This window comes from Gymnoscopelus braueri (genome assembly GCF_963280865.1).
Source record: "Gymnoscopelus braueri genome assembly, chromosome: 8".
Taxonomy (NCBI): domain Eukaryota; kingdom Metazoa; phylum Chordata; class Actinopteri; order Myctophiformes; family Myctophidae; genus Gymnoscopelus; species Gymnoscopelus braueri.
Window position 1 is genome coordinate 45,235,218 of NC_137609.1, and position 24,730 is coordinate 45,259,947.

The following is a 24,730-nucleotide window of genomic DNA, read 5'->3' on the forward strand; positions in this document are numbered from 1 at the left end:
TGGTACGTATGTGTGTGTGTCTGCTCGCGTGCTTTAGTCAGGCACATACCAGCGTGACTGCGTGTGCGTGTGTGTGTGTGCGTGTGTGTGTGTGTGTGCGTGTGAGGACCTGGATGGTAGGGAGTTAATGCAGGCAGGGCTGTGGCAGCGGTCCTCCTGCCCCTCAGCCAGATTAATCATGCAGGAGAGACACAGCAGGCCCCCGTTCACTCTGCCTGGGGGTGAAGCTGTGCCCGCATGCTCTCTCTATCACATGGTCCCGGCTCCCCCCTGCTTCTCTCTCTCTCTCTCTCTCTCTCTCTCTCTCTCTCTCTCTCTCTCTCTCTCTCTCTCCGCTCTGTCTACTTCCTCTCTCTACCCTTTCCGTCTCTCCTCTCTCTTGGCTCTCTCTCCACTCTACCCCTCCAGGCTTGGGGTTGGGGTGTGTGTGTGTGTGGGGGCGGGGGGGAGAGAACTGCTATGCTTGCTGGGTTTGGGGGCTAGGTTTGGGGGGGGGCGAGAAAGGGGGGAGCAAGGAGAGGTGGTGGGGGGAGAACGGGGGGATGGTGGTGGTCGGGGGGGAGTATAGGGAGAGGTGGTGATAAGGGATATAATGGGGGAGGTATATAGGTGTGAGAGCAGAGGGGGGGAAGGTGGTGGTGGTGGGAGAGAGAACACACAGGGGAGAGGTCTATGTTGTCATGGTTCCTTTGACGACGGCTATGACGTATAGCCGAGACGAGGCCGTGAGCAGTGGTGGGAAAAGTACTCAAATGTTTTACTTAAGTAAAAGTATCAATTACTGCAATGTAGAAGTACTCTGTTACAAGTAAAAGTCTGGAATTCAAAACGTACTTAAAGTACCAGAAGTAAAAGTACTAGAATGTTTGAAAATAGCAGATCTAAGCTCACAACGCTTCGCGATGCGATGCGTTGTGAGCTTGTAGATCTGCTATTTTCAAATAGCCTGTGTATAAAATAGGGCTGAAGTGGTTCATGTATGTTTTGTAATGTAATAATTTATATCTGCAAAGTAGTAACTAAAGTTTTGAAATAATTGTAGTGGAGTAAAAGTACAATATTTGCCTCTGAGATGTAGTGGAGTAGAAGTAAAAGTATAGACAATTGGAAATACTCCAGTAAAGTAAAAGTATCTCAAAATTGTACTTAAGTACAGTACTTGAGTAAATGTACTAGTTACTTTACACCACTGGCCATGAGACCATATCAACTCCCACGAGCCTATACTGTGTCACTCACCAATATTTGTATCTAGGTTGTAGCCCATGCAACAGTGCAGACCTCATCAATGTGATGTCATCAAGATGATATCAGTATTTGCTCGGATATCTTGTAGAACCTTGTCTATTTGTCACATTTTGTATGGGTGTCATTATCTAGCTAACTAGCATCGCATTGTGAATAATCAAAGACTTCTCAGTTAATCAGCCTGTCTGTCTGTCTGTCTGTCTGTTTGTCTGTCTGTCTGCAGTGGTGGAAAAAGTACCCACAGTTTTTTTACTTAAGTAAAAGTATCAATACTGCAATGTAGAAATACAAAGTATTGGTATCAAAATGTACTTAAAGTACCAAAAGTAAAAGTACTCATAATGCAGAATTCAAGTTTTCAAATGTATAGAACTCTTTTGAAAATAGCAGATCTACAAGCTATGCGACGCATTGTAAGCTTGTAGATCAGAACCACTTCAACCCTATACACATCTGCCATTTTCAAACGGCCGATGTGTAGGCCTATAGGGCTGAAGTGGTTAATGTATGTTTTTTAATAATAATCAAAATCTACGAAATAACTAGTAACTAAAGTTTTCAAATAATTGTAGTGGATCTGAGATGTAGTGGAGTAGAAGTATTGAAAATTGGAAACAATCAAGTAAAGTACAAATACCTCAAAAGTGTACTTAAGTACAGTACTTGAGTAAATGTACTTAGTTTCTTTCCACCACTGCCTGTCTGTGTCGGTTATAGGCTCTATGCACAGCAGCCATATTGTAAATAAATTGGGCCTCTTCCTTACTTCCTTCACAGGTGTTACCAATGACACTAATGAAGGCTCTGTTCCATTCTGGTCAAACAGAGTCAGGGTGCTGATATCATGCATGTTGGCTCACTGGAGACACTCTGCTACACCAGTGGGTCTCAAAGTGTGGTCCAGGGACCCTCTTGGTTCGTTGAGGGGGTTCCAAATGGCCCCTTGCGGGTGTGTAACTCTGAGAGTGTACAAAATTTTGTACACTCTCAGAGTTATGGGGTTCCACTGTGCTACATTAAATGGAACCAGAGCCTTAATTACTATCATTGGTAAAACCTGTGAAGGTCAAGGAAGGAAGTAAGGAAGAGGCCCAATTTCTTTCCAATATGGCTTCTGTGCGTAGAGCCTATAGAGCACCGAAGTCCTGACGTGACTCGTTCATCCCCAGGTTTGCGGAAGTAATTTCTCTATGGAGAATAACATTGGGTCATCTTAGAATCGTCTCATATAAGAATTGTGGTCCAAAAATAAACACTGCGTGTCGGCGTTATTGTCAGGGAGGGGGTTCTGTATCGTTTATGATAGTCAGTCACTTATATTTGATACAGTCTGTTTCTGGCGAAAATGTAACTAATTCGGCGGAAGTAACATTAGCGTTTTCTCACCGTCAGTTGATGCTTCATATCCATAAGAGTCAACACGCCGGGGTCATTTGTTTATTTTTGGAACACAGTTCTTATTTGACGCGATATTAAATACTTCTATGGGATTCAGAACGGGGGTGGAAAACTGCGAACCAGGTAGACAAACAAAGGATGTGTAAATGACGTCAGACTTCGGCGGTCTATAGGGAGCCGGTATATAGTGGTGGGGGGGAGCAGGGGGAGGTGGTGATGGGGGGGAGAAGGGATAGATGTGGGTGCTCTGCTCTGGAGCTCCACACATAAAGTGTTAGCAGTAGCTTATACGCTTTCCCTTTCCCTTGTTCTTTCGATGCGTTCTTTCCCCCTCAATTCCCCTTTCTTTGGGGCGAGCGTCAGGAGGCACCAAAAGGGAGAGAAACAGCACATCCGTCTGTGAAGCAACAACAACAGCCCCCTTTTTTTTTATCTCTTCGGAGAGGGGCCCTGACGCCAGCTACAGCGGCCAACAAGCTGTGTGTGTGTGTGTGTGTGTGTGTGTGTGTGTGTGTGTGTGTGTGTGTGTGTGTGTTGGTCGTGGGAGGTGGTACCAGGGCATAACGAGGGACACACTCGCTCTCGGGATGGAAACCATACGCCGGCGTCTCAATGCACTGCAGAAAAGTTGTAGCCATTGTAAGAGAGACTAATGGGGGAGAGAGAAAGAGGAGGGAGAGAGAGACTGTTGGTGTCTAAGTATCATCTCGTGGTTGTGGAGCATCGTGTGTGTGTGTGTGTGTGTGTGTGTGTGTGTGTGTGTGTGTGTGTGTACGTCTGTGTATATATGTGTGGGTGTTTTGTGTGCGTGTGTGTCATTTGTTGCAGTGTGTGTGTGTTCCAAGCACACACTCTGCAACAAATGATGGCCTATATCATGGCCATAGATGACAGTCACAGTATATATTCGGTGGTCAAGACACTATGTTCTTCATACAGTATGAGTTTTTTGTTCTTTTAATATCATATCACCTTAATGAATAGGTGTGTGAGAAGTCCTGTTGATGACTTGCAGTGATCTGAGTTTAGCTATAATTACTGCTTGGCTCAAGGAGACTCTGAGGAAGTGCAAAGTACATTATTGAGATACATTTGTATACGCCTAAACAACCGCCAGAGCATAGGCAATTTTTAGGGGGGGCCGTAATTTTTTTTAGTTTTTTAATATATATATTTTTTATATTAAAAAAATAATAATCATGTATAGCTTATATTATGTTCACATATATGGATATATATGTACATATATGTAGAGACATATATGCAGGTGGCCAATTACGAATATGTCACATATGAGAAACATATATGTTGCATATATAAAAAATATATATGTTCATATATTTCATTTGCCCCCTCCCCCCCCCCCCACCTGGTGGCAGAGGCAAAAATCGCCTCTGCGCCCGAGTTATCAAGCCTTGCCCTGAATCCTGATCCTGCTGTTTTAATTGATCATTTAGTCCAAGGTCAGTTCAGATTCCGGTTATTTTATTGGATCCTCGTGATTTCTATATTAAACAATTGTAATAGTAATAAACATAACTATGACGATGGTAACACCATATAATAACACTTTTTAAAAATGTTGTGTTACTAAATACAAAGGTACTGCTAGAGTTTTGAAGCTGTACTACAATTCTATTTAGATATATGTCATGTCTCAGGGTGACTAGTGGCCAGTTAACACTCGCATGACTGAGGTTTCATACTCCTCCACCAAGCCTGAAAAATTATCATTTTGATCCCCAAATCAGGCTATCCTATTGGCCACTGTCTCCCTCTGTTCTCCAGACTAGTTCACACTTTCTCCCCCAAACAGTGGGGGGTTCCATTGTCTTCTAAAAAGCTGAGAGTTGAAAATGGGTTGCCAAATTTTGAGAGAGAAATAAGCAGGCAGGTCTATGAAAGTGTAGGCAGTAGGCTAGTGTGTATTTCTATCTGTCTCCTATATGTCATCATGATTTGTGATTTGTGTATGTGGGGATCTCATTTTTACTTCCATGCAGTGTTGAAAACGAAACGAAATATGTTCGTCAACGCACATTTTTCAAAGGACGAAGACGAGACGAGACCACCACCCATGAATAAACAATAACTGGGACTAAATCATTATGCAATTTCGTTGACTAATAAAGACGAGACGAAAATGTAATTCACTAAATAAAGACTGGACTAAACTCTATGGTCATTTTAGTTCACGAACAAAGACGAGACGAAATATTATATCATATATATATGATTTATATATATATGATTTTGTCACTCCCTGTCTCCTTTGATGCACAGCGCAGGGCATGCTGTTCCTCACTCACACACACACACCCTTTTAAAGTTGCAGCCGCGCACGCACACACACACACACACAGAGTCACACCACCGTCAAATGAATGGCAGGAGGATTCAGATTTCAGAGCGAAACTTTACAAAATAAAACGGTAAAATGCTTTGCACGGGGCTCGGGAGAAAGAGAAGAGGTGATATGGACACATTTTCGCTACATCGATGTGGAGAACAAAACACAATGCTTGATTTTATCCGAAGGCAAGCAATGTGGGAAAAACGCAACAACTTGAAGAGACACAAGCGTTCACCACAAAGAGATCGAGTTATAAGTTAACAAAAGGTTTGCACTTTCTCCATTTACACCCCATACATCTACACAAACGTTCAGATTTCAAATATAAAGTGCTTACCTCATGGCCAGGGATGTTACAATTCTATTCGGGTAACCCATAAGTACCCATATTTTCCGTATTGTCCAATAAAACACATTTTAATCCGATCGGTGGCCATTTTCTCCGTATTTTCTCCATGCTTTCAACTACGTGACCCTATCGGTTGGGAGGTGTAATTGCACTCTGATACACTATAACTCTATGAGAAAATGACCGTCAATCGGATTAAAATGCTTTTTATTGAACAATACAGAAGTTACGGGTACTTATACCCACCCGAAGTAAATTGTAACATCCGTGGCCACGGAATAAAAACTTTATATTTGAAATCCGAACGTTTATGTAGATGTACGGGCTGTAAATGGAGAAAGTGCAAAAAACAGGTTGAAGTTTCGTCATGACTGTCATAATATGACCGTCATGTTATGCTGCTTTACATTTAGTAGCAGCAAGCGAACTATAGTAACTTGTAAACAACCCAGTGACAAACCTATATTATTATTCATAATAATAATATTCACATTATTGTCTGAGCGTAAAGCTCTCATTCTATCAGCTGTCCATGTCGCTGACAAACGCGTCCTCTCCTCCTCACTCAGTGCAACATGTGAACACAATGCTATGTTCCACAAATGTGCTCAATCCTGCGCAAAATATCTGATCTTCAAGCATAAAACATTAAGGCCTGAGGCCGATTTTACAAGAGTCTCGAAAAAACGTATGTTGCTATAATATCAGAGGTGCTCAAACCTTTTAATGTCAAGGACCACCCAAAATGTATATGTATTTGGCCGCAGACCCCCATCTCAAAATATTTTGTTCCAGGGACCCCCAGAAGCAAAGATTTTAGTTAGAAATGTTTGCTTTCAAAATATATATATACCGTAAATCCTCTAATAGTGACCCGGGCGTGTATTTGTTTCAACTGTAGTGGGTACCGGGCCTTTATTGAAAGGAGGCGTGTATAAGAAAGAGGCCTATATTTCTATTTTTCAAACGGATCAGAATGAATAAATCAAACATTTGTATTTGCTTGTTTCAACAAATAGCAGATCTACAAGCTCATAGCGCGGCACTCGGTGCCGTGCTATGAGCTTGTATATCTACCATTTTTGAATAGCCAAAGAAATCTTAAAATGACACGGATGCGTTCCCGGTCTTAATGGGTTAATGCGAGGACCCAGGTTCGATTCTGACCTCTTGTCTTGTCTCGCATGTTTCTCCTCTCTACCCTTGGTTTCCTGTCTCTACACTGACCTACTGTATCTGAAATAAAGCACAAATAAATGTAAAAAAATTTCATGTCAGATGAGAGATGGCTAGTAGTGACAATACAGCACTGTAGGTTACATTATGCTAATTATTTAAAATGTGCCATTGAATGTTTATAGGAACTGAACCAGGGATACTGTTGTTGGTGCTGTTTGAATGAACTCTTGTGTATATTGTCTTCACAGTGTGTGTGTTTATTAATTTGATGTAATTGATCTAATACTCCAGCTAATACTCTCTGATACTCTTTAATAGTGCCTGTCTCGTCCCCTGGGTCCTATTTGCCCTACAGCTCTTTCACTGGCTCTCTTGTTGCTCCTTGGTGCTGTAACATATTGCTTTAAATATTATAGCAAACAGCAGCCAAAAGAGCTTAAACGAGCAAATTGTTTGTTTTATTTTAACAAGACAAACCTGAATCGATGAAGGATGGACGATTGGGAGTTTTTCTTCATTTAATTCCAGATTCATGGATTCTAAATAGGGATGTTCCATGTTGACTTTTCTACCGATATCCGATATGCCGATATTGTCCAACTCCTAATTTCGGATACCGATATCAACCGATACCGATATATGCAGGCTTTTTTACCAAAGTCAACTAATTGTCAGGCGACATCACATATCTAATGAAATAAAATAGCTGTAATATCAATATAATATATAAATCTAATATAATACAGTGTTGTTAGGTTTTCAATAAAGTGAGTCACGGGACTCACTGGTGGTCATTTGAATGAGTCCCACTAATCTTAGATTAGATGTTTGACTTATTTGACAGAGCAGAAGCATAATTGCTTTGATGCCTATAACATTAACGAGCGTCAGCTGGACACAGACACACACACCTGCCCTCTGCAGTGCTCTAATTTGAAAGTGACTGGAGTCTGTCTCATTTCTCTGCAAAAGCCCTTGAACATGATGGAACGTGATTAAGGATTACTGTGATTATGGTAAGCTCACGTTTCATATCACACACACACCATACAAGAACTCCTGTAAATTTTAATGCTAATATCGGCCGATAATATCGGACATCCCTAATTCTAAACATGAGTGGATGTTGCTTTGATATGAAGTAAATAAAGGTGAAACTGTATGCAAGTGTAGCATACAATATTATGCAGACATAATAGGCCGCGTGCACATACTGTATGCACGCACGGCGCACGCACTCACGCACTAACATACACTTTTACAAATCTTTCCACATTAAAATACTTTGGAAACATACTTTCCTTAAAAGAAACAGATATGCATTATCTGTTTATGACTTTATTGTTCCTCTGATTGCACCATGCAAGCGTGACATGTCTGAATATCTCTAGAAATGTTTCCATCCAATTCTCAGCAGAATTTTGAGCAACCTTTTCAAATGTCTTCATTTGAAAATGTGTTTTTTTAATAAAAAAAAGAAAATAAAAAAGAAACTTTACACCTCTAGTGAACATAAAACCTTGTTTTCTTTTTTTTTGGCATACTCAATAGCAAATTTCATTGAAATTTGCTATTGCCATTCAGCCTTTCAAATGAAACACACCATAATTCACATGGGGGGGAAAAACTACTTGACTGGAAACAGGCTTTTTTAAATACTTTTTATACCAGCATCTTGGTAGTGTTAAATATCCCCAGTACTCCCTTCAGAAAATGTAAATATAAACAACAACGAATAGGCACCCAAACCAGACATATCAGCAAGCTACACCGAGGAAACGTACGGAAGGTTTCAATCACAGAAAAACAACCGATTTACAATCTCGCGTCGTGACGTGATGTGTTGTGAGCTTGTAGATCGGCTACTTTAGGCTTAATAACACAAGAAAGAACTGGCAGTAACTGTCTGTCTCCACTAGGGTCTGGCCCCCCCCCCACCCCCCCCCCACCCCCCCCCCCCCCCATACACACAGGGACTGACAGGGGAGGAGGCATTTTGGCACCGTCCCTGGTACACACCAGGTAACTCTTGAGGGTTTGACCAGGTGGCAACGAGACAGAGAGAGAGAGCGAGAGAAAAGACAACGTACGTTGTTCTCTGACAAGTAAACAAGTTCAGACGATTCCCCGGAGAGCAGACAGCACGATGAGGGGAGGAGAAGGACCTACAGTACTTAATCCATCGAGACCGGGAACGCATCTGTGTGTCATTTTTAGATTTCTTTGGCTATTCAAAAAAATAGTAGATCTATAAGCTCATAGCGCGGCACTCGCTTGTAGATCTGCTATTTTTGAAAAATCTTGAAAAGTTGTGCAAATCTTTGAATATATTCTTTAAAGGGAACATTTGTCAAATATGTTGTTCCAGGGACCCCTAGAAGCAAAGATTTGAGTTAAAAATGTTTGCTTCAAAAATATATATATTCAAAGATTTGCACATTATTTTCAAATGAAAATAAATAAAAATGTTGGGGGTCCTTGACATGAAAAGGTTTGAGCATCACTAATATATAGCAACATAATTTTTTTTCAAAAAATATTTTTTTCTGGATTTAGAATCTCCTGAAGCAAAGATTCGAGTTACAAATGTTCACCTTCAAAAATATATCTTCTAAGATTTGCACAAATTTTTACGATTAAAAAAAAAATAGCAGATCTACAAGCTCATAGCGCGGCAGCCGCGCTACGAGCTTGTATATCTGCTATTTTTGAATAGCCAAAGTATAAAATAATTGTTTTAGTGGGTACACAGATGCGTTCCCGGTCTCAATAGGTTAATGCAGCCCTGTTGTTCTGCCTGTTCATGGCCGTTCTTTGGCTCAACACACGGATGCTGTCATTATGGAAATCCCTGTTTCTAAAGGCTAGACTTTGATCAGTTGAGAAGAACATTTTACATCAATCGGATACATATCTGAGACTGATTGACTTGTCGTTCTTCTCATTAGATGACTCAATTTATTTACTTACTATTATGGCTGCCTCTGTACAAAACAATGACTTTGTCCCAAGATTCATAAGAAAACAAAATAAAAACACTATAAGCCAAACGTGGGTCTGCATGAGGTAATGCAGCAGATCGTTTAGATTATGGCACGTGAGAAAAAAACATAAGCAAGTGCATTTGCTCAGGCTTTGAAAAATATACCTGAAAACATACAATTAAAATGAAGTGGTATTTGTGACCCGCTCTACCAAAACTCAGTCAGATGATGCTGAAGCTCATTTTGGAGAAGCAAGACTAGGAGTCTAAAAACCTCACTAGCGCCCTCTGGAGGCTGTGCGGCTCCGTATTACCCAACTGGACCAAAGTCGCTTGAATTGATGAGCTATAGAGCACCGAAGTCACTCGTTCATCCCCTGGGTCGTAGAAGTAATTTCTCTATGGAGAATAACATTGGGTCACATTAGAATCGTCTCATATAAGAATTCCAAAAATAAACAAACTGTCTCAGCGATATTGTCAGGGAGGGGGCTCTGTATCGTTTATGATAGTCAGTCACTCATATTTGATACAGTCCGTTTCTGGCGAAAATTTTACTAATTCGGCGGAATTAACATTAGCGTTTTCTCACCGTCAGTTGATGCTTCGTATCCATAAGAGTCAAACCGCTGTGATCATGGAACGCAGTTCTTATTTGACGCAATATTAAAGACGTTCATGGGAATTCAGAATGTGGGGGAAAAAACGCAAGCGTAAATTACGTCAGACTTCGGTGCTCTATTGCCATCATGCAAGCAGAACATTTTGCCTAATGGTGGCGCTAGAGGAAAGGTCATGGTTATTGAAAAGGTTATTTCATGAAATCATTACAGTTCATTCTCCGTTGTCCTTAGGCTATGTTGTTTGTGTTGTGACCAAAGTGGTGAATGGAGTTAATTTAACTCTGAGAATGTAAACATAGACCTGTAGGCAGTGTTGATTTCGTCGACTAAAACTATGACGAAAAAAGTTTGTTGATTACCTTTTTTCACTCACGAAAACTAAATAAAAACAAAATATAAACTAAAAAAGCTATCATGACTAAATATATTGACAATTTCGTCAACTAATAAAACCTGAAATGTTAGTGAGGGACTAGTGGACAAGAGATCCAGTAGAACTAAAAGACATTCATTTTATGTTTGTTTGCGCTCGGAAAATAGCCGATCGGCTATTTTCAGCATGCAACCAAGTGTAAAATCAGCCATTGCGACGCCATCAAGGCACCGCCAAAATACATTTTAGTCAACTAAATCAACTGTAGAATTTAGTCGACTAAAATTAGACAAAAACAAAAACATTTCAGATGACTAAAATCTGACTAAAACTAAATGGAATTGTATTCAAAAGACGCTGACTAAAACAAAATCTAAATTTGCTGTCAAAATCAACACTGCCTGTAGGGGTCCAGATTTGACTAATGTGTAATGTTGCTCACTTGGAGAACAATAACAATATATCATATGATATATGATACATCGTAAAGCAAACAATCTTCCCTTTCATGCAGTGAACACAACTCCAATTGAGTGCTCAGCAATCTCTAACTGGCTTTGGTACAGCAGGTTGGATTCATCCTCATGTAACACAAAATGTGGATAGCAACAACACCAAGTGAATACATAATGTGATAGTCATATATACCCTCAAAAGTACATCAAAGGTGGTCGTAAAGTAATACAAATTTCAATTACAATCAGTTGTTTTGGAAATTCTTTTCCCACACAGATAATCTACAGTACTGTAATGAAAAATAAAAGAGGAAAAACCATTCAACGTTTCAAGCATGACAAAAAAAACTTTTTGTTGTTTTTCTTTGGGAATGGGAGCGATGGTGTGAAAATGTCCTATTTCGGGAACCACCCCGTGGAGAAGCCTGTCCCATTAATGTCCTTTGGCTTAGACCCCTGACTGGGCGCCCAACGGTGTCCTGTACAGCTTTATTTGGGCATGGGACATGTCTCTCACCCCGAGGGGTCAGGGCAGAAAGTGGGTCATGGAGAAGTTTATGGTGGAGAACGTGTGACAATGGCACAACTACTGTATGGGCAGGGTGTCATTTTAATATATTAGGTCCTGATTTCATGGTGAATGCAAAAATCGTGCGTGGCAAACCAGAGTATATAACCAGACCACTGACATGACATTACATCACTTGTTGGCACATAGAACTGGGCTATCGGTTCGGCTCATGAAGCCCGGCTGTGAATTACCTCACGGAGGGTGAGGAGGATACACACAAGTGGCTAGGTTTGGTGGGGATGGCGGGTCTGTTGCCACGAGGAGCGGCCACAGGTGTGTCTGTGGGACTCTGGGCGTTGAATGTTTTGGTGAGCTGGGCCACTCGGCCTCGGCCCGAACAGGCCGGTCTGCTCGCCGCCGCCTCGGCTCCGGCGGGCTCCTCCTCCTTCTCCTTCTCCTCTGACGCGGCCTTCTGAGACGCTTCGACCACGCGGGCATCTGTGGAGACAAGGGAGACGAGAGATTTTTGGAATCAGAAATCTGCATCTCATGATTTGGCCCAAGCAAGGTTTGCATTGTTCAAGGAATTCAAGCTGGGAGGCCGTATAGGCAGTTGTGTAAAGTAACCAAGTACATTTACTCAAGTACTGTACTTAATTACAATTTTGAGGTACTTTTACTTTACTGGAGTATTTCCAATTGTCTATACTTCTACTCTACTACACTTGTGCTGAAAGGGTGCTAGTAATTAAATGAATAATTGCATTCTGCGAAGTGAAGGCTGAGAAAAAATAACATTCACGTTCTTGTAAAGAGAGTCGCACACAAAGGGTGATATTGATAATATTTTAATGTTGACAAATCCTAAAATGAAAATTCCAGGGGCTCCCCGTCTGTCTCCCCTCGTTTACTTCCTGTTTGTATTTCCGGATGCGCTTCGTCACTACCGGCCATTGTGAATTTCCGACAGAATCGGCCACAGACGGCATTAAAACACTTCTTTATTGAAAATTATGGATTATTACATTGCACTAGCACTCCGAACAATGAGTTGAACATTTGGGGCAAGAGGTTAAGCACCTTTTTTTGCCATTTGTACATTGCCATTTGTTTGGAGACCGTACGGGCTAGGAGCTGAAAGTCCAGTTGTCCATGGGGGATGTCCCCAACGACTCTCGTAGATTGAAAATGTCAGAATCATAAAATACCTCTACGAGAGTCGTATTCTATGGCTAGCCTAATGCATGACACTGGGGGCCATTGAAATAAAAAAGGGTGAGTATCATTGATCAAGGGTATCAGGTGCCTCAGAGCTCAGTGACAGCTCTGCAAACAGAGTTTGTATCTACAGTATACCACAACCTGAAACTAGATTTCTTGCGTGTGTTTTTAGGAGAGTGAAACATTGAAAGCTGGGATGAGGGGACATCAGGCTGGGGAACGCACCGAGGGGTGCGGTTCCAAAGACGAGGTATGTCGGTGCCATTGAGGAATACAGCCTCACAACAAACGAAAAAGCACACCGCGACCGCTGGGGCCGAGGGACCTTTAAAACCCTTGATGTTCTGGGACTCACAGAAGAAGAACAGGGGCCTACAGTAATGCCTGCTTTATATACTCGGCCGTACGACGGTGTCCCGCGGCCGGAAATAGCCGCTCTACGAGGTATGTCGGTGCCATCGAGAGAAACCTTCCTTCAACACGTACTGTTGTTTGTTAAAGCCATGCAGCCTTCAGAAACTCGCCTGGTCCTCCTCCTCCTCCTCCCCGGGCACATTCTGTGCTTGGCCTGAGCTACTGTTCACTGTTGGCTACCTTGTTTTTCCTCTCTTTTTCATGCCTTTCGCCTCCCTATAGCCGTCTCTGGCGGCTGCAGAACAGAGGTCAACCTCGGTGGATGTGTGGCAGAGACACAGCTGGGTGCAGTCGGTGTGCGTGCGTGCGTGTGTCCATGTTCCTTCGTCTGTTTGTGTACGCAGTGGTGTGAAGTACATTTACTCAAGTACTGTACTTTTAGTACAATTTTGAGGTACTTTTAGTTTACTGGAGTATTTCCAATTGTCTATACTTTTACTTCTACTCCACTACATCTCAGAGGCAAATATTGTACTTTTACTCCACTACAATTATTTAAAAGATTTAGTTACTAGTTACTTTGCAGATATAAATTATGACATTATAAAACACACATTTACCACTTCAGCCCTATTTTATACCTAGGCTATTTGAAAATAGCCGATCTACAAGCTCACAACGCGTCGCATCGCGACGCGTTGTGAGCTTGTAGATCTGCTATTTTCAAACATTTTAGTACTTTTACTTTTGGTACTTTAAGTACATTTTGATACCAATACTTTGGTACTTTTACTCAAGTAGATTTTGAATTCCAGACTTTTACTTGTAACAGAGTACTTCTACATTGCAGTATTGATACTTTTACTTAAGTAAAACATTTGAGTACTTCTTCCACCACTGTGTGTACGCACGTTTGCGTGTTTCGTATGCGTTTCTGTGTTTCCGCATGGACACTCATTGCAACGTGCACGCTACATACACGTGCACGTGCTGGCCTGTGTGTATGCGGTCGTGGCTGTGTGTCGCGCGCGCACTTTGTGCACGTCTATGCTGTTATAGGGACCGGGATTGCGTGGCTGGCGCGTTTATGTGTGGCTAAAGGCTGTGTCGCACGACTCGCACGTTTACACGCGCGCACGCTCACACACGTCTATGTGGCTAGGAGGAGTGTTTGTGTGCACGCTCGTGCACGTCTCTCTCTCTCCGTGTTTGGAAGAGGGTGTAATTGAGGGAGGAATGGATGGATGGCGAGGGAGGGGGGCAGACACAGCTCAGACACCAGAAGGCTTGAGGAGCCACATATTTTTAGCATCGTCCCTGGGGGACGGAGATACGTGAGAGCATGCGCGCGCACACAAGAGCCAAACACACGCACAGAGTCCTACGGACACACACACACACACACACACACACACACACACACACACACACACACACACACACACACACACACACACACACACACACACACACACACACACTGTACACACACACACACACACACACACACACACACACACACACACACACACACACACACATATACACGCTTATATACACACACACGCACTTATATACACACACTCAAACACGCAGGGGCATGAATACATGCGCGCACACACAAACACACAAAATTATGCACAGACACAGCATACGCCACAGTCCCCCTCCACCTTACGCATGTACACAAGTGAACACATGCACTCTCACACATGTCATTTTCTAACTGTTGAATTTCAAAAGAGCAGATTCTCACATTACATTCAGGTCCACGCATACACGCACAACCACACACACACACACACACACACACACACACACACACACACACACACACACACACACACACACACACACACACACACACACACAACTCTCTCTCTCTCTGTGTGTAGCTGTCTGCTTCGCGCAGCACTCTACTGTTCATGGATTCAGGCACGCATACAGCCATCTCTGACTAACAGTGTAGTACAGCATCACACACACACACACACACACACACACACACACACACACACACACACACACACACAGAGAGGAGGTAGGAATACAGCCTCACAACAAACGAAAAAGCACACCGCGACCGCATGGGGCCGAGGGACCTTTAAAACCCTTGATGTTCTGGGACTCACAGAAGAAGAACAGGGGCCTACAGTAATGCCTGCTTTATATACTCGGCCGTACGACGGTGTCCCGCGGCCGGAAATAGCCGCTCTACGAGCTCGCGGCCTCGTCGCCCGCTTCGCGACGCGTCGTGAGCTTACAGATCGGCTAATATTCGGGGACACGGGCCATGAAAAGAAAGAATAAATAAATCAAGCCTAACACTTTTAGGTTCTCCTATCGTGTGTATTGTTGTTTACGCCATGTTCTCTCTCTCTCCCTCTCTTCTGCCTGTGGCTGTGCCCCCCCCCCCTCCTCCCCTTCCTCTTCTACCCCCCACACACACACACACACACACACACACTCACACACACACACACCCCCCACCCCTCTGCCTCCCTTCCTCTGCCCCCTGACCCGCAGTTCCTGTGTTAATGTCCTCTCGCCGCGCTGCGTGGGCTCGCCTCTGATTGTCTCGTAGCGTTGTGTTGTGTGCGGTCACCACGGAAACCTTGGACAGGCTCCAGCGATTGAGGCAGAGGCACACACATGTGAACACGCAACTGCACCGACCCACACACACACGCTCGCACACATGTGCACACATACGCACGAGCGTGTGCACGCACACACAGACATAAATGCTTGCAAACGCATGCTTCAGCGCACACACACGCACACACACGCACACACACACACACACACACACTCACACTCACACTCACACTCACACTCACACTCACACACGTCATGGTCATGGTCAGAGGCTTTTTGGTGTTCAGAGTTTTTTAAGCACGGAGCCTTGGTGCTGGTCTGAGTAGAATGCTTAATAGAGAGAGAGAGAGAGGCGATGGGGAGCAGGAGAGAGCAAGAGGGAGAGAGAGAGAGAGAGTGGGAAAGGGAGAGAGGGAGAAGGAAAAGGGAGAGAGAATGAGAGAGAGAGGTTTATTAGCATCACAGAAAGTGACACCATTGCACAGTGTTTGTGGTGAAGAGGTATCTAAAAAAATATTAGTTATTTTTAAACTCTCCCTTACAGTAAAAAAAAAAAACTATCAGTCAATCCCATACCTGGAGCCTACACACACACACAGGCGACTACAAATGCACATACGCACTTGCGCACGCACACACTGGCAACTACACATTCTTACCAACATGTCACAACAAATCCAAACACCTCACAACCCATGGCATTCTGCCTGAAGCAGAGAGAACATGTGAAAACTACAGGCTGTGACCAATTACATTGCACTTTACACCGAAATGTTATAGATGTAGTTGTTACTTTTTATCCACGATTCCACAGCAATCTAACAGAATAAGCTTCCGTTCTTGGACGAGCACTACAGGTGATGAATACTGTAATTGTAATAGAGTACAAGTGATGAATACTGTAATTGTAATAGAGTACAAGTGATGAATACTGTAATTGTAATAGAGTACAAGTGATGAATACTGTAATTGAGTACGAGGGGTAGAAGTGCAGACACAATACAATCCTGAGTGTTAAAGGGATAGTTCACCCAAAAACTATATTTTTTTCTATCGATTAGTCACCCCATGGAGACTTGAATTCATGGATATTTTTTTGTTTTTGTCGCATTCCTAATCCAATCATTGGATGACCGGCGGAACCGGTAGGCAGCAGTTCCGGTAGGAGACGGAAAGGAGACTCTTTGTGTCATTAAATTATTGGCTTAGGAATGTGGCAAGAACTAAAAAATATTCATGAATTCAAGTCTCCATGGGGTGACTAATCGATAGAGAAAAAAAAGTCATTTTGGGGGTGAACTATCCCTTTAATGTCACCATGAAAATCTAACTTTTACATATTTGACTGCGTGGATAATATTCCTATATGACACTAGGATAATGTCAGGACAAGAAATAATGGGCAGCAGCTAAGGACAGAGATAGTAAGAAAAGAAAAAAAGATTGTATATATATATATATATGTGTGCGTGTGTGTATCTATCTATATATATATTGATATATATTGATATTCTTAATACTAATTAATTAATTTTAATTAATACACTCATTACATGTGTACTAATTAATACATTTGGCGTGCTGTAACTCATGGTGGGGCCACATCCAACTCACGCAAAGATGTCAGACGTCCCATTGAGCTTTCAAATGAAGCCGCCGCCGTTTCCTCACAAGTTGAGAGAGAAGCCTCGGCTCGTAAACGCAGAGCACGAGGGAGGAGACAAATAAGCAGTGAGAGAGAGGGAGGGAGAGAGAGAGAGAGAGAGAGAGATAGAGGGGTGGGGAGGGGGCCGAGCCGTCACCGTGCGTGTCACCGTCCAGGGCTACAGCACCCACCACCAACATTTTAAAGCCCTGCCGCTTCAAAGAGCTCAGCTCCTCTTCTCTCTCTCTCTGGCAGAGAGAGAGAGAGAGAGGTGGGAGGAGATGGGGGGGCCGGAGGGGGGGGGGGGGGCAGAAGTGGGGCAGAGGGCAGAATTCCGGAGCAGCACGTCTGTGCGCTGGAAGGACAAGAGGGAGGAGGAGTGTGTGTGTGTGTGTGTTGCTATACTTGAGGGCCAAAATGTCCACACAAGCAGAGAGAAATAAGACATTGTGACATTACAATGCTTCCTCGTCCTGGCGAGAGAAATAGTTGTTTTATGGTTATAAAAGGATCCAGGTTTGGGTGGGTTAGGAATAGACATTTTAGAGGTTAGATTCGTTGTTGAGGGTTAGAGTTATGCCTGATTTTTTTTTTTGGTGTCACACACCAAAAATAGCTGATCTACTAAGCTCATAATGTGACGTGCAGTGAGTGACGTGTCGTGGGCTTGTAGATTGGTTATTTTTGGCTAGTGTTAAGAGTGAGACAAAAATAATACAAAATGGCATTCATGAAAATGTCGTCCTAAAATGCTGATAACCTCACAAGTATAGTAATACAAACGTGTGTGTGTGTGTGTGTGTGTGTGTGAAGGGGAGGGAGGGAGGGGGTGTGCGGGGGGGGGCTGGGGCCCCTGTCACTTATCAGCTTGGGCCGAGCGTCGCCCAGGGCCAGAGCAGGGAAGCAGTGGTGGAATGTGTGTCCTTCCCTCTGAAGGTGAAGAGAGGAGAGGAAAGACCGAGAGAAAGAGAGGCTGCATGATGCACATGCACACACACGCACATACCCTCTACAGACACACACACACCCTGTACAGACACACACACACACACACACACACACACACACACACACACACACACACACACACACACACACACACACACACACACACACACACACACACACACACACGCACATACCCTCTACAGACACACACACACACACACACACACACACACACACACACACACACACACACACACACACACACACACACCCTGTACAGACACACACACACACACACACACATACCCACATACCCTCTACAGACACACACACACACACACACACACACACACACACATACCCTGTACACACACACACACGCGCACACACACACACACACACACACACACACACACACACACACACACACACACACACACACACACACACACACACACACACACACACACACACACACACCCTCTACAGACACACACACACACACACGCACATACCCTGTAAACACACACACACACACACACACACACACATACCCTGTACAGACAGACACACACACACACACACACACACACACACACACACACACATACCCTGTACAGACACAAGCACACACACACACGCATACCCCGAACAGACACACACACGCATACCCCCGTACAGACACACACACACACACACCCCGTACAGCACACACACACCCCGTACAGACACACACGCATACCCCGTACACACACGTACACACACACACACACACACACACACACACACACACACACACACACACACACACACACACACACACACACACACACACACACACACACACACACAGCCAGCTGCTATAGAGACTGATACACGTATGTACTCGTACATAGACACATATCATATTAACACTATCCCTAACTGACACACACACACACACACACACACCTTGCACACAAGCACATACACATGCAGAAACACACAAATGTACATGCACATTGCACACACAGAAGTATGCACACACACAAACACAGACTGACCCTGTATTTATTGACAGGCCAGTAGCATGAAGTGACCCTGACCAGAAAAGATGGCCGCTCTGCCATGAACACATGCAGCACACATGCTGTGCATGATTAATGCTCATCATCCACCTGAGCAGTGGTGGGAAAAGTACTCAAATGTTTTACTTAAGTAAAAGTATCAATAGGCCTACTGCAATGTAGAAATACTCTGTTACAAGTGAAAATCCGGAACTCAAAATTTACTTGAGTAAAAGCACAAAGGTATTGGTATCAAAATGTACTTAAAGTACCACAAGTAAAAGTACTAAAATGTTTGAAAATAGCAGATCTACAAGCTCACAATGCATCGCATGCTTGTTGATTGGCTATTTTCAAATAGCCTAGGTATAAAATAGGGCTAAAGTGTTTATTGTGTGTTTTATAATGTTACTTTATATCGCCAAAGTAACGAGTAACTAAAGTTTTCAAATAATTGTAGTGGAGTAAAAGTACAATATTTGCCTCTGAGATGTTGTCGAGTAGAAGTAAAAGTACAAAAAAATTGAAATACTCCAGTAAAGTAAAAGTATCTCAAAATTGTAATTTTTGCAAATATAATGGGTAAGCAAACAAACAAACAAACAAACTAAAAACATTTTTAACACGGCAGTGATGATAGTGCTGTCAAACAAATCTATGGAGCATTCAAAGCTTTGGCCTGAAAAAAGACCCTGATAATGCTAACCCAATGTAAGGCCGTAAAAACACCACAATACCATTTTAAAAATGATTTATGTGCTAACTTCTCACGATCAGACTGGCCGTTACAATGTGGGAATAACTATGAGAGCGGCCGTGAGTTTTCCCCCTCATTTTGTTTGGAATGCCCTGGTTGGGCCTAGTTGTGTTTTCAGTTTGAGATATTGGCCCAATCCTCACCCATTAATCTGTTATGAGGATAAAAGTGAAAATCTATGTTTTTGTTTTTGAAAGAACTCTTAGTTGAGACAACTCCATGCTCACTGTGTCTTTTGGTCTTTTAAAATGCTACCAGCAATTTCACAACCCCAGTGACAACACATCTCTATATATGTCCAAGTATATATAATATAATAATTAAATCTACAAACTGCGGCATTTTTGAGGGCCCCTGTCTGCACAGGCCCCTTGAAATCCTCCTAAATTATGAGCCTGAAACCAGTGGTGGAAAAAGTACTAAAATGTTTTACTTAAGTAAAAGTACCAAAACTACAATGTATAAATGAGTAAAAGTACATAAGTATTGGTATCAAAATGTACTTAAAGGACCAAAAGTAAAAGTACTCGTTAGGCATTTCACAAGTTTTCAAATATATAAAATGTATAAAAATCCTTTGAAAATAGCAGATCTACAAGCTTGCAACGTGTCGCTTCGTGACACGTTGTGAGCTTGTAGATCTGCTATTTTCAAATTGCCAAAGTTTAAATAGGGCTGAAGTGGTTTTGTAATAATCAAAATGTACAAAGTAACTAGTAACTAAAGTGTTCAAATAATTGTAGTGGAGTAACAGTACAACATTTGTAGTAGTACAAATACCTCAACATTATACTTAAGTAAGTACAGTACTTGAGTAAATGTACTTAGTTACTTTCCACCACTGCCTAAAACAAAAAACAGGACAAACTTCTTCTCCTTGCTTGTAGTGTGGCCATTTGTCCAACAGGGGGATTTAGATTTGATTGGTTTTCCTACAGTATAAGTGCATCGCCACTAGATGGTGCTGATTTAACCTTCCACTGTCTGTCTGTATAAGTGGGTCACTGTGTGTGTGTGTGTGTGTGTGTGTGTGTGTGTGTGTGTGTGTGTGTGTGTGTGTGTGTGTGTGTGTGTGTGTGTGTGTGTGTGTGTGTGTGTGTGTGTGTGTGTGTGTGTGTGTGTGTGTGTGTGTGTGTGTGTGTGTGTGTGTGTGTGTGTGTGTGGTGGTGAGCTGAGTGATCTGTTCAACCAAGGGGACTTGGGGAAACACTGTCATAGTTGTTTAAATAGTTATTAAAGTAGTTAATTATCAAAGTTAGTAAAGTCTTGCAAGATTCACTAATAAAATACTTAAAGATTCAACAACAGAAAATAGTTAGCCTGACAGGTATAGAAGCTTAAAATATAACTTGTTACACTGCCATTGCAGGCCATTAGCGCATACTCCCATCTATACCAAGTTACCATGAGAGTAGTAATGGTAGAATAAGCTTCCTATAGATCACCAACACTACAAACAGGCGAGTGTTAGGAATGCAAGGTTGACTACAGTACACAACAACAAACAACAAGCAACAAAGCAAAGCCAGAGATGTGAGGAGATTCAAGCACAAAGAAGCACAAACATGATTCGGCAGGTAAATGCTTGTAGCTTCTTGTCAAAGGAGTATATGGTAACATTGCTGAGAACGTTATAATCCTCTAGGCAGTGGTTCTCAAACCTTTTCGTGTCAAGGACCCCCAAAATGGTATGCATTTGGTCGCGGACCCCCATCTCAAAATATTTTGTTCCAGGGACCCCCAGAAGCAAAGATTTTAGTTACAAATGTTCGTTTAACAATATATATATATTCAAAGGTTTGCAAAAAGGTTCATGATTATTCGAAAATAGCAGATCTACAAGCTCATAGCGCGGCACTCGGTGCCGTGCTATGAGCTTGTATATCTGCTATTTTTTAATAGCCAAAGTATAAAAGGTTGAAATTATTGTGATGCTATATTAACACATTTTGCTGGGGACCACCTGGAACCCCTCCAAGGACCCCTGGGGGTCCCCGGACCCCACTTTGATAACCAATGCTCTAGTCATTCTGTCTCAAGCCTTATAGTTGCAGGATGGTGTCCTGCAGCAAATATAGGCGGTCTACAAGCTTGTGCATGAGCTTGTAGATCTGCTATTTTTGGGCTTGGACACCGTCGTAGGAAGGAGTATAAATTAGCCATTACTTGGCTTTGTTAGCTTTGGTCATTAGGGTCACTCCGTTGCTAACCTTTGTTCTACTTTTAAAATGTAATGCTTAGAAGAACATATAGCTAATTGGTTAGCGCTGCCAACCAGTGTCACTGTAGGGTTGTTAGCGCTACATGCTGTCACACTGCCTGGTAAGTATTGGTATCCTTTTATTGGTGCCAGCATGATGTATTCATGCAAGTTAATTGTTTAAATTAAGCCAAATTGATTTAACCCATTAAAACCGGAAAAGCATCTGCATGTGTAATTTAAAAAAAAAACATTATTTTATACTTTGGCTATTAAAAAAATAGCAGATACAAGCGTATCTTCGTGCCGTGCTCCGAGCTTGTAGATCTGCTATTATTTTTTTAAATCGTGACAATTTGTGCAAATCTTTCAATATATGTATTTTTTAAATAAAATCTTTGCTTCTGGGCGTCCATGGAACGAAATATTTGAGATGGGGGGTCCGCGGCCAAACACATATAATTTTGGGGGTCCTTGACATGAAAAAGTGTGAGCACCACTGATATAGTAACATACGTTTTTCAGAAAACTCACGTGATGTTTTTGATAGTCACATGGACCAAAAAAAATACAAATAAATACATAAGTACATAAGTAAATAGAAATGTGTTTTATTAGTTATACATGTTATACATGGCTTTGTTGTGGACAGGAGACAATTTAGTCTATGGTGTCTGTGAAATGTGAATTGATACATTCCAGTTTATGTTGCAGTAACACTTTCAACCTGACATCCCCTATTTTGGGATGAATTGTAGGCGAAAAAGTTCAAAACATTTCCGATAAATGTCAGAAATAATAAAATATAATATTTTAAATATGATATATATATATATATATATATATATATATATATATATATATATATATATATATATATTATGTGTGTGTAAACTAGCTAGTTTAGCTATTTTTGAAATATGGCGTAAGTGGTTAATGATAAGAGAAAATGTGCTGTGTTTTATTGTTTGAGACACAGAAGCTGTTGTAGCAGCAACAACAGAGACAAATTGTCAAGCTTCATGCTAATAGGTGCATACGGTCATGAAGTATGGGTTGCAACCTTACCACCGCATTATGGAGCGGTTGTAGAACAATCTCTGGCAATTATTATAGTATTGAATGTAGAAACCGTAGAACCCCATGATTTACGGTATTAGCAATAGCGTCTCATTAGAATTTCTGCTGTGTTGTTAGACGGAAGGGAGAGAGTGCACTTGTATATGCACAGACTAAATGGGTCCCCATGCTACTTCGTTCTCTGCCAAGGTATGTTTAATGTGATATGGGTATGAAAGTGGAACTCACAATGAATTATTATAGAAGTTATTTGTTACGTAGACATCCAAAACTATCCGTTTTACAAGGATGGCCCCACTGTGTTCAACTAACTGAAACGCCCAGGTGCAGTCCATTATAAAATTAGTTTTTTCTTTTATTTGTGCTGCTGACACGTACTGTGTTCCAGCGGAGACAATAGTGAGGCTAGCAAACAGGCAGGTGTGGAGCAGCAAATATGGGACTGTGACACAATCCACACAGTCACAGAAGCTTGTTCCCCTCAAGGCTGGCCTCTTTTTTACTCTGCCAATCCATAAAGATTCCAGCGGGCTGAGGCACTATTTGGCAAGGCGACTGTCCTTGGGAAAATAAATCCATCTCTCTTTTTCTCTCACTCTCTCTCTCTCTTTCTCTGACTGCTGCAGTGTGAGAAACCTCTCTTCTGGGGGACTTGCTCTCGGACTAGGCCCACTCAACTCTGCTCAGACATTATTAGACTCCCGAGTGGAAGTGGGGAAGAGAAAAAGGAGTTGTCGTGTTTGGCGCACTGGGGCTGAGGGTTGTCATGCTGGCTAACTCAGTATTGTGGCACTCAAATCCAGCTCACAAACTTGTCACACGTCAAACCCCCATTCTCCTGTTTTGTTTTTTTTGCCACCATATCCTAGCTAATAAAACAAGTAATATAAATAAAATAATAGTTTAGAAAAGTGATGAAAAATCCCCTCTTTCTCCAAAATGACAGTTTAGGATGAGTATGTCATGTATATTAAATTATTGTTGTAATTGAGTCGAAGCATCTAGGCCCCTTAAAGGGGTATGAAACTCGAGGCTGGTTTTGAAGTTTGTTTACCAGTTCAGGTTAAAAAACTACAGCAGATTAAAAACATGGTAGGCTAGTGAGTAACACAGCTGTAGCTAATCCAATTAATAATGGTTGTATTAGATTTAGGTGTGCCCAGAGCCTTCTATTAGAGAGTTGCGCCAATGAGGGGTCAGAAACAGCGTCGGTCACGTGGTTCATGTAGCTGGAAATAGTGACAAGGAGCCGTCCACTTCAATGCATTCCCATGTACTTCCGGTTCAGGGATTTGTCACTATTCACCAATGTATGTGTATGTAGAAGACCTGGCCCGAAGAAGTGAACGGAGTTGGCGTAACTCTCTAATAGATGGCACTGGGTGTGCCCAGAGCACCTCAAAGCTGAT

General features: G+C 42.2%; 1 protein-coding gene and 1 long non-coding RNA gene across 4 annotated transcripts in view; both read right to left on the reverse strand.

Moving 5' to 3' along the window:
* Nucleotides 1-8,005: 8,005 nt before the first annotated feature.
* LOC308089742 overlaps nucleotides 8,006-24,730 on the reverse strand; it is a 376,982-nt gene continuing 360,257 nt past the window's right edge. Inside the window, exon 2 of the long non-coding RNA XR_013933545.1 lies at nucleotides 8,006-11,586. This is a non-coding gene — a long non-coding RNA (uncharacterized lncRNA). The remainder of the gene's footprint in view (nucleotides 11,587-24,730) is intronic.
* LOC308089739 (uncharacterized protein) overlaps nucleotides 8,187-24,730 on the reverse strand; it is a 35,377-nt gene continuing 18,833 nt past the window's right edge. For all 3 annotated transcript variants that reach the window (XM_080434632.1, XM_080434631.1, XM_080434633.1), the window contains exon 7: nucleotides 8,187-11,970. In XM_080434632.1, the coding sequence (XP_080290758.1) occupies nucleotides 11,720-11,970 (251 nt within the window). In that variant the 3' untranslated portion in view covers nucleotides 8,187-11,719. The remainder of the gene's footprint in view (nucleotides 11,971-24,730) is intronic.